The sequence below is a fragment of the Aspergillus viridinutans genome (genome assembly GCF_018404265.1).
Source record: "Aspergillus viridinutans IFM 47045 DNA, scaffold_5, whole genome shotgun sequence".
NCBI lineage: Eukaryota > Fungi > Ascomycota > Eurotiomycetes > Eurotiales > Aspergillaceae > Aspergillus > Aspergillus viridinutans.
Genome location: NW_025091221.1, coordinates 1301690 through 1314866, shown reverse-complemented (window position 1 = coordinate 1314866; position 13177 = coordinate 1301690). Strand labels below are relative to the sequence as shown.

The following is a 13177-nucleotide window of genomic DNA, read 5'->3' as shown; positions in this document are numbered from 1 at the left end:
TTCCATCAGTGTTCTAGCTGGTCCTAGTGGTAGACTAAGATCCAATCTGAGCTCGGGCAGCCGCCACAGCTGCTTCTCGATCAGTCAACTACTTCCATACGGTACCTTCAAAGTCGACATTTTTTTTTTTTTTTTTTTTTTTTTAATCAATCCATCCCACGATCTAAAGGCACATAATAAACTTCTCTAATCGAGATCCCATTTAAAGCAAATAGTAATGGATCGATGGCATCTTTTTCTTTTTTTCCCTAACCAGCTTTAACCCTCAGCATACCACGAAGCAAGCTGGAGGCTGTAGAAATGCACCAACAAGATCCAAAGCGGCATAACCAAGATTATAATTTCTCAAAAGACACCGCTATTGCATTATATATACATTCCCGACGGTGCTGAGATTAGAGAACAACATCACCGTCATCTCCTAGTTAGGGCGAGCTCCCGTGTTGCCCATTCGGCGGCTCCTGTTTGGGATTAGCTAAACCAGAACAATGGCGAGAAAAGGAAGAATTGATACTTACATCATGGTACGACTAGCAAAGCTGATGAAGATCATGAAGAGCCAACTGGGGATAACGCTGAAACCGTGGATGATATAGCCCACGGGAACAAGAAGGTTGTTCTGGGCTAACCAGCCGTCGGTTGGGTGGAGGGCACCTTCGTAAGCGGGTTGCTTCTTGTAGGTCTTCTCGGAATGAACCTTGTAGATGTCCTGGGCCGTCACAGTGGTCGTGTTCAGATACACGATGTGGAGCGGTGTCGCAGCACGACTCTCGCCAAGTTGAGCTTGAGGAACCTCGAAGTACCAAACGGACGGGGCACCTGCAGACCATGTGGAGCACAGGAGCTGGTCCGATTCGCAGTTCAGATAACCAAGATTAGGGGAGGTAGGGTCTGCGGAGAACAGGAGGAGAGATTCCTTCAAAGTAAAGATGATTAGCCAGAGGTTCTCGGGGTACTCGCATCTTCCACTTGCCCCTGTCTGAGGTTCTTACATTGAAAGCTTTGTCCGCGTTTCCGCAACGACCGAAACATGTCTTGTTACCACCAGTAATGTACAGCAGCCAGTCTTGGGGCTCGGAAGATGGCTCCAAGATAGACTGCCAGTTGTTCATATTAAAAGGGGTGACCGTGACAGCCTTCTGCTGGACCTTCTGTTCGACGACCTTATCGACCGTAGGGACGACAGGAGTCGCAGTTGGCAGGTAAGACTTGGCCTTGTTGAACCATCCCTGAACTCGATCCGCAAGGGGAACCTGTTCTTGCGCCGCAGCAAGGGCTGGGAGGATAACGAGAGCTTGAATGAATCGCATGGTGCAGCTAGCAGTCATGACGCGTGTCAGCAACAGTCGGAAGAGGTGCTACCTATAGAGCATATCTATATTAGAAATCGAACGAACCTGAACTGGTTACAATGACGATAAGCGCACTTTGGGATTGAATGGACGGTCTGAAAGGCCAAAGTACGGACAGCAGGAAGCTAGGAAGGCGGGCTCCTGAGTTGTGAAAGAAGTGAAACAGCCACGATGGATGAAAGTGACTTAGTCTCCGCGGCTTGGCGACAGCTGGCCTAAGCGTCGGGAGAGCCGACTTATCAATGTTAGTGGGGGAGCAGCTTTTCGGAGCAGTTAAATAGATGGTCTGAAGCGCAAAGGATTTGATTTGATTGATCAAATGTCTAATGGCATCATTTATTGTGCCAGATACAAGTCAAATCAACTGGAAAGAGATGCCTCTACATCACTGTCGCAAGAACTTTCGTGTTTGTTTATATGATCTCTTAGTGATGACCATTGATTATGTCACCCTGATACCTCTCCTTTCGACCCTACCAACAAGATCGTCTGTTTGATTGTTTCTGGCTTTCTGGATGTTCGCGCCCTAGCAAGATGACTTTCAACACAGGAGTTACTGGATATCTGGGCTAGATTCTTAGGAAAGCTCCAGATCGAAGGAGTCTGATGTTCTCCATTGTACCTTATGACTTCTTTTATCTTTTGAATCTGCTGAGCCGATGTCGATTGGCCGCGGCTTCCAAAAATGGCAGCGTTCAGTACATATAGTAGCTTCTCCTTAAGTTCTCGCAGTAGAACTGCATTGATTGCCTCGTCCTCACAAAACCTGTGTGTCTCAGAGGGGCCTTCTAGCCATTGACATTGCATCACAGAATCATAGTTTTTATCAGACGCATCCTGTATCCACCACAGAGTCAAAAGTATTGATCTGCACCAAACTATCATCTAAGGATCCATCGACAAGTACGGAGATGTGGTGTCGTCTTGTTTCCACTTCAGCCCCGATGGCCTGGTGGCTCATGGTAGCGACCTTGATGGGCCACAGCCTTGGTGCTGCGCTAGGAAGAAGAGCGGATTCCTTGATTCCTTATAGTGAGTGGCTTCGTTATACCGATCAGATATATTGCCAATGCTTTATGTAGCTCACAAACATGCTCAAGCAACTTCGACTCTATTGAACGAGGCTCCTTCACAAAAGTCGCGCAACACTACAAATACCTCGTCATTCCAAGGCGACTTCCCTATCTGTACCGATTTCAATGGTCCAATGGCGCCTTTTTGTCTCCCTAAGGATGGTGCAGATGTTACAGTTGACGCGACGTACTATGTCACATGGAATGCCGACTTCTACCCTCTGAACGCGACGATCACAATCGAGTTGAGATACGCAAACTCTTCTCAGGGAGACTCGGCATTCACGTCTGAAAAGACTGATAACAGTTACGGTTATATTTCGCTTCCTATGCAAAAGGAATGGCTCCAAGGAAAGCCATACAATGCTCTGACACTCTATATCATCGAGCTGGATCCTACGTCGGGTAGCCGAGCTAGTGCCCGGCAAGGCCCAACTGTCATACTCCATCCTAAGCCGATTCAACACTACAAGCCTTCCCCTCAGATACCCTTTAACAGGACGGCTCTGTATATCGGACTTCCAGTAAGCCTTTGTGTTGTCATTGCTGTTGTTGCGGGCCTGGCTTTTGGCATGCGTAAAAGCAGGAGGACCGGACTGAGAGACGTCGTGAGTGCCCGCGGAAGGGGCTACGGAATTGGGAAATCCAAGAACCAACGCCTTGGGAACAAAAGGGAGATTAATGGGCCGGATTCTTTTGCAGCCTTGAATAAATACAGGGAGGACTCTGGTGGAGGGTTCTCCGAATTCGAGGGTTCGGAGAAGTCTCACGGACTCGAGCGCAGCGGGAGCTTTGCGTGTAGACAAGAGGTGTCAAGGCTGAAGACATGGACCAGTTGAGGGGGCCTCGAATTCTCCGTGTTCGCCTTGTGTAGGGAGGGCAATGGGTAGCAAGAGGTGTCGTATCTTCATTTACCTTCGTCTTGACCATACGGTTCTGGAAGGATTTATTCCCTTTGATGCCTCACAGTAGTTAACAAGGAACTCAGGTTCGAAAAGTTTTATCAAGCGATGGTTGACGTATCTTTACGGGGCAAGGCTTATTCTGTCGTTGCGTTGCTTGAACAGGTGATTATTGTATGACAATACTTTGTCTGTCATTTCTCCTGCTCACCATGCGCATCTGCAAGGACAGTGAGAAATCCAACTACCTCTCTATTTATGACAGGTGGCATTCAGATGGTCATAGGCAACAGTAAGAAAATATGATGTCTTCATGATACATGAAACAAATGCTGTGTAGTGCGGTTTCGGTCAAGTAGGAGGATCCTCTACTAAGTACCTCATGCTTTATCCAGTGTGCAGACTGCAGCCACGAATAGATACTACCTTAGGACCTGACGCACTATTATCAACTTTTTCAATGGATCTCGGTATCTATGAGGGAGAATAATAACCATGAAATAAGAGGCTCCGAAGTCTGTACAGTGACTTGTTTCTCTTTTTACTTTTTTGCCTGAATGGATTTTCGATGCCTGGTCAGAATGAGTTCCTGTAATTGTTTCGTTCGCAGCCGAAACCCTCCAATCATTCAGTTCTCAGTTCAAATTAACTAGGCCAATGTCGGTCTAGGTACTCCGCACCTCAAATTGCTGCTCTTCAGTACGAAAATTTCCTTTCCAGACACCAGGAAATCAAACAGATGAAATTAATTCAACATGAGGCTAATTTCTGCCGAATAGATGATCCATCATTTCAGTCAAGAAACATGTGGCGACATACGTACATTCCCTCCAAGGCTTGCCTCGCATGTGCCTTGTCGATAGCTGATTTGCGAGCAATGATATTACCACCAAGTAATGAGTGATTAATCAATGGGGAAAGATCTTCGACTGATGGAGCAATCAGGATTCCGGTTGCGCTGGGAAGAAGCAAAATGCAAGAATAGCATTGGTCTGGCGGAGAAAATCCCCACACAAGCCCATACTCAGAATCTCAGATAACCACAGAGATCATACTGTAGTCGTTCGAGTCCCTCCAAACTCGGCGTGTGAAATTTTCATCGTTCCGCTCAAAGTGCCCAGCGAGTCCGAGTCCGCTTCCCCCTCCGAGTCATAGTCATCCTTTTTCAGACCGCCCGCCCTCATAAACTCCACCCACTTTCTCTCTTCCAGTGTATGACTCTTACCTCCTACTACACATATAAACCCTGAAATTCTTTGGACATCACCAGTGTCAGTCTCTTGACTTTCATCCCATTCCATTTATTGTCAATTGTTACCTAACCTTGGATCCGTCATACAGCCAGTCTCGTTCACTCCGACATTGTAATAGAAATCACCCCGCTCTCAATTTACAAAATGTGCCCCGGTGCAGACAATGAGCCCAATGGGCACACCAACGGCGCCAATGGCACCGGTATTTTTTCACCTGGACACAGAAATGTCGTGCCTGATCCGGACTAATCTCCCTTCTCCCCAGATGCTCACCCCGGCTTCACTGCCGTCGAGACCCGTCAAAACCCTCACCCTTCGGCTTCTCGCAACCCTTATGGCCACAACGTCGGCGTGACCGACTTCCTGAGCAATGTCTCTCGTTTCAAGATTATCGAGAGTACCCTTCGTGAAGGTGAACAGTTCGCCAACGCCTTCTTCGACACCGAGAAGAAGATTGAGATTGCGAGGGCTCTGGATGACTTTGGTGTCGACTACGTGAGTCATAGCCAGCTGGAGTTAACATGTTGCTGGGAGACGTGCATTGACCAAGACGTGCAATATAGATTGAGCTCACCAGTCCCTGTGCTTCCGAGCAGTCAAGAAAGGACTGCGAGGCTATCTGCAAGCTTGGCCTGAAGGCCAAGGTACGTTCGCTACCCTGAATCCCGATCTCAACTCGCATTAGTACTAAAGTGTCTTTGTCACAGATCCTCACACACATCAGATGCCACATGGACGACGCCAGGGTTGCCGTCGAGACTGGTGTTGACGGAGTGTAAGTGTGCCTACCATGATTGACAATCATGGCTGAATTCTCATTTTCTTAATATAGTGACGTCGTTATCGGAACCTCATCCTATCTCCGGGACCACTCCCACGGCAAGGACATGACCTATATCAAGAACACCGCCATTGAAGTCATCGAATTCGTCAAGTCCAAGGGCATTGAGATCCGGTTCTCCAGCGAGGATTCGTTCCGTTCTGACCTCGTTGACCTCCTGTCCATTTACTCCGCTGTCGACAAGGTTGGCGTTAACCGTGTTGGTATCGCCGACACTGTCGGTTGCGCTTCTCCCCGCCAGGTTTACGAACTTGTCCGTGTGTTGAGAGGAGTTGTTAGCTGTGACATTGAAACTCACTTCCACAATGACACCGGGTGTGCCATCGCCAACGCTTACTGCGCCTTGGAGGCTGGTGCCACTCACATCGATACCTCTGTACTTGGTATCGGTGAGCGTAACGGTATCACTCCCCTTGGTGGCCTCATGGCCCGTATGATGGTCGCCGACCCCGAGTACGTTAAGGGCAAGTACAAGCTCGAGAAGCTAAAGGACATCGAGGATCTGGTTGCCGCTGCCGTTGAAGTCAACATTCCCTTCAACAACTACATCACTGGTTTCTGCGCTTTCACCCACAAGGCCGGTATCCATGCCAAGGCCATTCTCAACAACCCCAGCACATACGAGATTATCAACCCTGCCGATTTCGGTATGACTAGATACGTCCACTTCGCTTCGCGCTTGACGGGCTGGAACGCTATCAAGTCTCGTGCTCAGCAGCTCAACATTGAGATGGCCGATGCTCAGTACAAGGAGTGCACTGCCAAGATCAAGGCTCTTGCTGATATCCGTCCCATTGCCGTTGATGATGCTGACAGCATCATCCGTGCCTACTACCGCAACCTCAAGTCAGGCGAGAACAAGCCTCTTCTTGACCTCACAGCTGAAGAGCAAGCTCAATTCGCTGCCAAGGAGAAGGAGATTGCTGGCTCGGGTGTTATTGCTTAAGCAATACGCCATTGTATTGAACATTGTTCGATCCCATCCTTCTTGATTGAAATTTGTTTAGAATTTTGACTCTCTGTTTTTCTCTCAGCGTTTCACAAGGAAGCTCTGGATTTCCTCCCGTCATGATCTGATGTTTTCTTTCTTTTTTTGGTATGTTACGGTATGTCTTGGGATGTTCATATTTACGCGGGTTTTTCAAAAGTCTTCCTTTGTCCCTCAAAAAAAAGGGAGATTGGTGTTAAGGAGAGCGTTGGTTCTCTAAGCTGTATATAGCTAGCAGGCCTTTCAAAGGTCAAATGCATTATCCTTTCTAGTGTCATCCTTTTGTTGATAGTAAGATTGTCAAGCTTCCATGGTAGGGGAAGGCCCCCACTAGTGTCGTTTCATGTCGATGCTCTCTTATTAGTATTGGGAATAGCTAGGTTGCTGTTGCCCATGCACTTTTCCACGATCAGATCGATCGCGGTTGCTTGATCCAAAGTGATGATTGATGATGCATTCGGCATTATTTGGCACGATTAACATGTGGAAGATGAACCGAGGCAGCTTCGACTGGCGCTCTCCTTAGTCTCCGCGGTCAACTTCCCGGAATATCTGATTTAGCCACGCTCTCCTCCAGTTAGTTAATCCACCATCGTCATCACTTACCTAGAGGTGACCTATCCTCATCCACTCTCTTCTGGTTCCTAAAAAGTCTGAAAAATGGCTTCCTCGGTTCTTCCTGTTGCTTTGCAGAACAAACTGCTTGGCTACAGCAGGGCTCCCAATGCGCAATTGGCGGCCTTGAACTTCGACCTGTAAGTGGACGAAGCAACCCATCATTCCCGGTCCCCCGCCCATAGGGAAGATCATGGAGCGACCGTATCTGAGCATTGACACCCGAACTCTAACACGGTGGATACGCGAATTACAGACTTCGGAATATCATCTTTATCCTTTTTCTATTCCGTTATGTTCGCAAGACCTATTACTCTCTCCGCGGCTATGGCATCATTGGCAGCATCCGTAATGTCTACGCTTCAATCCGGCTGTTCTTCTATTCCGTATTTCTGCGTACCCCCGGAGTACGTGGCCAGGTCGACAAGCAGGTTTCAACAGCGATCGAGAATCTCGAGAACAAACTAGTGGCCAGTGGCCCCGGTGTCACTAGGTATCTGACTCTGCCCAAGACAGGGTGGACGCCCGAGCAGATTCGCGCCGAACTCGATAAACTGGCGAACATGGAGCATACCCGCTGGGAAGACGGACGCGTCAGTGGAGCCGTCTACCATGGTGGCCAGGACCTGTTGAAGCTTCAAACGGAGGCCTTTGGGCAGTTTGGCGTCGCAAACCCCATCCACCCAGATGTTTTCCCTGGCGTTCGCAAGATGGAGGCTGAAGTGGTTGCCATGGTAAGTTTTCGACGTTGTTTGGATGACGTGCTTGTTTAATATGGAGTATTTGTAGGTTCTCGCCTTGTTTAATTCTCCTTCGGATGGCGCCGGTGTCACTACCAGCGGAGGTACCGAAAGTATTCTTATGGCCTGCTTGGCGGCTAGACAGAAGGCATTCACAGAACGAGGTGTGAAGGAACCTGAAATGTGAGTCTTGTCCTATGCCTCGGACTGCTGGGGGGGATTGAATTGCTAACATTCAATGTAGTATTATTCCGGATACGGCCCATGCTGCATTCTACAAGGCTTGCAATTACTTTGGAATGAAGCTTCACCGCGTTCCCTGCCCAGCTCCGGAGTACAAGGTTGATATTGCTGCTGTGCGGCGCCTAATCAATCCCAATACTGTTCTTCTGGTTGGCTCCGCGCCCAATTTCCCTCATGGAATTGTCGATGACATCCCTGCTCTATCCCGACTTGCGACTAAATACAAGATTCCTCTTCACGTCGACTGTTGTCTGGGCTCCTTCGTCATTGCATTCCTTAAGAAGGCCGGCTTTCCCTCCCCTTATGAGGAAGAAGGAGGGTTCGATTTCCGCCTTCCGGGCGTAACTAGTATTAGTGTGGACACACACAAGTATGGTTTCGCACCCAAAGGCAATTCCGTGCTCCTTTACCGCAACAAGACATACCGCAGCTACCAGTACTTCATTTACCCTGATTGGTCCGGTGGTGTGTATGCGTCTCCCTCCGTGGCAGGATCTCGGCCAGGTGCTCTGATCGCAGGCTGCTGGACCAGTCTGATGAGCGTTGGTGAGACTGGCTACATCAACAGCTGCCTTGAAATCATGGGCGCGGCGAAGAAGTTAGAAGCATCAATCAAAGAACATCCAGTTCTGTCCAAGAATCTCGGTATTGTCGGGAAGCCCATGGTCAGCGTGGTCGCGTTCCAGAGTCAAAACGGTGCCATTGATATCTACGACGTCGCTGATGGTCTGTCAGCCAAAGGCTGGCACCTAAATGCTCTCCAGTCTCCCCCAGCGATCCACGTGGCATTCACAATTCCGACAGCGGCCGCAGTCGAAAAGTTGACCACCGACTTGGTCGAGACGGTGGAGAAAGAGCTAGAGAAGGCCGAGGAGAGGAAGCGGCAGGGCAAGTCGTATGTGCTCAAGCGTGGCGACACATCCGCACTGTATGGTGTTGCTGGCAGCATTCCCGATAAGAGCATTGTCAGCCGTCTCGCTGAAGGCTTCCTGGACACCCTGTATAAAGCCTAAAGGTTCATACTTGATTGGATGGTTGCCATGGTTTTCGCAGGTCGCTCAAAACGTTGAATCGTTTCCTCACCTGTGAACCTCGGATTCTTTGAGATATTGGGTTTCCGATTAAATGAGATAGCTACGGCAGTGGCGTTCAAGGCGTTCAAGCAGGTTACTGTTTATACATTATATGACCGTACAAATTGTTCTTCTCATCAGACCTTCGAAAATCAGTAACACAACACCAATACAATAAAAAAAAAAAGGGGGGGTAACAACCAATTTGACATCCTGGTATAACAATGCTGGCACAAGATATGTATAATACATGAATCGTTGAGAAGGATGATACAGGGTTGGGTTGGCCATGTGAACAAACATGGCCAGGTTTGAGAGGAAGTGTAGATAAGATATAACGTTTCTTCAGGCCGCAAATGGTGTTCAAGCATCAGCACAGTAGGCACTGAAGCTTCAATGCATAATGATTGCATCGAAGATGTTGAAAACCACCGTTTCAAAGGCGCCCACATATGCTTAGGAAATCAATACCTTCACACGAAACAACCGGAAACATCCCAGCCGGCTCACATGGCCGAGAAATAAAGCAAAAAGTTCGTAGCAAGACCCGCATTCTATGCCGACCTATTCTCGCTCCATTCTTCATTCGATGCCTTCTCGACATAGTATCCGGGATCTGGTCTCCGTTCAGCACGGACTTCTTCTTTTGTGAGCCGCCTGTCGACTTCTTGCACCTCCACAAGTTCCTTGACCTTCATGATCTGACCAGCTACCGATGACGATACTGGGTGGAAGACCGTCGCCATGCGCTTTTTGAGTCCGAGGGCCTTGAGGACGTCTGTTGTTCGTCGGGGGAGACCGATGGCGGAGCGGAGGAGGGTGACACGGAAGTAGCTCATGTTGATGGGTATATGATTCTTCTGTTCGGATTGTCGGTTTTGGAGCGCTCGGAATGTGGAATCAATTGGCTTGTGTCTGCTGTCTTTGCTTGTAGTTGCGGTGTTCGATATGAAGTGCAACAATGGCCTCGCGGAAATTTCTCTCAACGAAAAGCCGCAACAACTCAAGAATCGCAATGGACAATCTATGCGAGGAAACGAGTGAAGTCTTCAGATTGGCATAAAGAGTCTTACGCTCCACGCCCGCTCAATTATCTCGATTAGCTTGATATCTATTGTCCGCAAAATAGCGGGATTTTCTTTTGCTGATATGGTCGGTCAGCCAGGCGGAGAGTCACGTGTATTATGTTCTGCCAGTGTCCCAAGCGGCGGGCGGGTGGACTTCATGTGTAACTTAGGTGAGAGGTACTCCCCGTCATTTGCATTCATCAAAGCACGGTGTCTAGCTTATGGGCTGCTGCTGGGAATTGCGTCCAGCAATCAGCAATCTGGGTATGGAAACCAAAACAGGAGCTGTGGATTCCATAATCTAAGATTCCAGTCGAAACGGTCCACTTCCTTTCAGATAGACACCCTGTGATAGGAACGCTGCGCGCTTATCCTTCGCTACGTTTGTCTCGGGCGCTGTATTTGCTCTGTCCACTTTTGTATTGGACTTACCATTCTTCTGAGGTTGCTAAGTCTCACATACTAAGTCGACATTCGGTTCGATTTACGCGCTGCTCTATCCTTCGAACGCCCCTCCAAGAGCAAAACAGCGCATAGGGGGCGCACTCGGACATTGATAATAACTTCTCAATTAGGTATTTAGCAACATGGCGCGAGAAGGAGACTCAGACGGCGCGTTGGCCATGCCCCGGCTAGACGAAATTCTGCGCCACCCAGAAGACCTGGATAAGATTGCCGGATTGAAAGCCGAATACTCGCGAAAGAAGGGAGCAGTTGACTCACAACTCCGGGAAGGTCTCCGGCATCAATTGGAAACAGTTCAACGAAGTATCAATGCCTTAACCGAGGGCCAGCGACAGGTCACGAAGACGAGAGACGAACTTCAGACTATAGACAAGCTGTGTGCGGAATCACAAACAAGCGTCGAGGACTTTTCGCGGATTGATAGATTGGCCAAAGTACAGCGGAACTTCGAAGCAACCTTGCTGATGAAGAAGGGCTTGGAGAACTTCAGTACTGACCTTGCTGAGGTCGAGGAGCTTCTGCGAGAGGATGACGAGGATCTCGAGAATCAGCCGAATTTGTTACGGGTGCACATGCAGATCTCGCGGTTGAGAGATTTTCGGGACGAGGCAATGGACCAGATTCGCAAGGCTCAGGATCCGAGCAGCGAAGCGACGTTGGCAGACTACTTTCAAGGCCTGGATTCTGTCATTGAATGGTTTGATGAGCATCTCGGAACCGCTTGTATGAATCTCATTCCGCTAGTGCAGTCAGACAACCGGAGTATGGTTGTTCGGCTGGGTGTGATTGTCATGACTGAGGAGAAGAATGACGCGACGGTGCGCGCTCTTCAGGAGGCACAAAAGGATCATCAGGACCTGGCAGGCAGGTTTAAGTCCATGAACATTGGTCCTAAAACAGTTCGTGGCTACAAAGAGAAACTTATGCAAGCAATCGAGTTGTATGCGGACAACCAGTTTCTGCAAACTAAGGAGGCGTTTTTGGACGATCCTGAGAATCTGGATAAGAGCTTCAAGTGGTACTTCAACGACCTCTTTTCCGTTCAGCAAGGCATGCAAGCGCTGCTTCCGAAAAAGTGGAAGATTTACAAAACATATACGAATATTTATCACCGAATGATGCATGATTTTCTAATCGAGCTCATCAATGACCCTGAGTTACCGGCAGACAACTTGCTTGCGATACTTCACTGGAGCGAAAAGTATTATAAGAAAATGAAGAAGCTCGGCTGGAAGCAATCCGAGCTCCAACCGAACATTCTTGACGACCGTGAGCCTGAGCTCATCCGACAGTGGCAAAACATCATTATCAAAGCTGTGGAGGAATGGATGGATCGTATCACCGAAACAGACAGGAAAGGACTCGTCGAGCGCATTCCCGATTCCCTTGACACCAACGCAGAAGGATACTTTCGTACAAAGACCCTTCCAGATATGTGGCGTATGCTGCACGAACAGATCGTGGCTTCCGGCGCTTCCTCTCGGACAGATGTTGTTGAGGGCATCATTGATGCTATGTTCCGAGTGCTCAAGAGTCGCCAAACGAACTGGCAGATGCTCATTGACGAGGAATGTGGGAAATATAAGGCGGTGGGCGGCGACCAACTTGAAGGCCTCCAGCTATTGCAGGATTGGCTCATTGCCGTTGCCAACGATCAGATCGCCTGCATTGACGACAATGACGAATCGGGGCAGCTGGGATACTTGAGCAAATTCAAGCGCGATTTCGAGCCATCCGTGGATCCGAAGTATATGGCCTCACGAGCCACACCTGAACTCGACGCTCTGCGGGACGGCTATGTGGACTTGAGTACGTATTGTCTCACTCAGTTCGTCGAACTCGTCTTCGCTGTCGACTTCCGCACCACTATCCCAGACTTCTTCACCCAAAAATGGTATGGCGACTTTGCCATCAAGCGAATTACCTCAACTTTTGAGGACTACATGACCGATTACGCTGCCGTTCTCCATCCTTCCCTGACCGACATCCTGGCTGAAGAACTATCCGACGAACTTCTGATCCGATATCTATCATCGGTCCGCAACAAGGGGGTCAAGTTCAAGCGGCACGTCGATCCGTACACCGACAAGTTCAAGGATGACGTCCTTACAGTCTTTGCTTTCTTCCAGAAATACCCAGACTCATTTGCTCCGATCAAGCAGAAGTGGCGGCTGGTCGATTGGCTTCTCCGTTTACTCGAAGCAGAGAAAGGTCCGGCTCTGGTTGCAGTTTACGAGGACTTCAAAACGGAATACTGGGATTTGCAGTTGTCTTGGGTTGAAGCAGTGCTGAGGACTAGGGATGATTTCGAGAGAAGCATGATCAGCGCCATCAAAACAAAGGCGGCGGAATTGTCAATAGAAAGGGGAACAGAGACGCTCATGAGCCGCGTGCGGTGATGCTATTGGTTTGCCAGGCTAAGTTGAAGGCATTGAAGGTGTTTGCTTTTTTCCCATTCTATGGTGGCACCGTGACTTGTCATCTGTCATTGGATCTCTCGGGGAGATATCCTACCAGCGAGGCGTTTTGGTGTCTTTCTTGTTCGAGGGTAAATACCTCAGGCGC

General features: G+C 48.9%; 6 protein-coding genes across 6 annotated transcripts; 4 read left to right on the top strand and 2 right to left on the bottom strand.

Annotated features, from left to right (window-relative positions):
- Positions 1 to 421: 421 nt before the first annotated feature.
- Aspvir_007377 (uncharacterized protein) lies at positions 422 to 1310 on the bottom strand (the record flags this gene model as incomplete). Its single annotated transcript, XM_043270559.1, has 3 exons — positions 422 to 461; positions 519 to 916; positions 993 to 1310. The coding sequence occupies 3 exons, from the start codon at positions 1308 to 1310 to the stop codon at positions 422 to 424; spliced, it is 756 nt and encodes a 251-aa protein (XP_043126494.1).
- A 953-nt stretch (positions 1311 to 2263) lies between these two features.
- Positions 2264 to 3264, top strand: Aspvir_007376 (DUF4448 domain-containing protein; the record flags this gene model as incomplete). Its single annotated transcript, XM_043270558.1, has 2 exons — positions 2264 to 2384; positions 2453 to 3264. 2 exons carry the CDS (start codon positions 2264 to 2266, stop codon positions 3262 to 3264), a joined length of 933 nt encoding a protein of 310 aa, XP_043126493.1.
- A 1460-nt stretch (positions 3265 to 4724) lies between these two features.
- hcsA (homocitrate synthase) lies at positions 4725 to 6367 on the top strand (the record flags this gene model as incomplete). The annotated part of the gene is made up of 5 exons (XM_043270557.1): positions 4725 to 4782; positions 4846 to 5075; positions 5144 to 5224; positions 5288 to 5355; positions 5413 to 6367. 5 exons carry the CDS (start codon positions 4725 to 4727, stop codon positions 6365 to 6367), a joined length of 1392 nt encoding a protein of 463 aa, XP_043126492.1.
- Positions 6368 to 7069: 702 nt separating this feature from the next.
- Aspvir_007374 (sphinganine-1-phosphate aldolase DPL1) lies at positions 7070 to 9020 on the top strand (the record flags this gene model as incomplete). The annotated part of the gene is made up of 4 exons (XM_043270556.1): positions 7070 to 7164; positions 7281 to 7758; positions 7814 to 7947; positions 8009 to 9020. 4 exons carry the CDS (start codon positions 7070 to 7072, stop codon positions 9018 to 9020), a joined length of 1719 nt encoding a protein of 572 aa, XP_043126491.1.
- A 614-nt stretch (positions 9021 to 9634) lies between these two features.
- Aspvir_007373 (mitochondrial 54S ribosomal protein uL30m) lies at positions 9635 to 9919 on the bottom strand (the record flags this gene model as incomplete). Its single annotated transcript, XM_043270555.1, has 1 exon — positions 9635 to 9919. One exon carries the CDS (start codon positions 9917 to 9919, stop codon positions 9635 to 9637), a length of 285 nt encoding a protein of 94 aa, XP_043126490.1.
- Positions 9920 to 10734: 815 nt separating this feature from the next.
- Aspvir_007372 (SNARE-binding exocyst subunit SEC6) lies at positions 10735 to 13011 on the top strand (the record flags this gene model as incomplete). The annotated part of the gene is made up of 1 exon (XM_043270554.1): positions 10735 to 13011. One exon carries the CDS (start codon positions 10735 to 10737, stop codon positions 13009 to 13011), a length of 2277 nt encoding a protein of 758 aa, XP_043126489.1.
- Between the last annotated feature and the right edge of the window lie 166 nt (positions 13012 to 13177).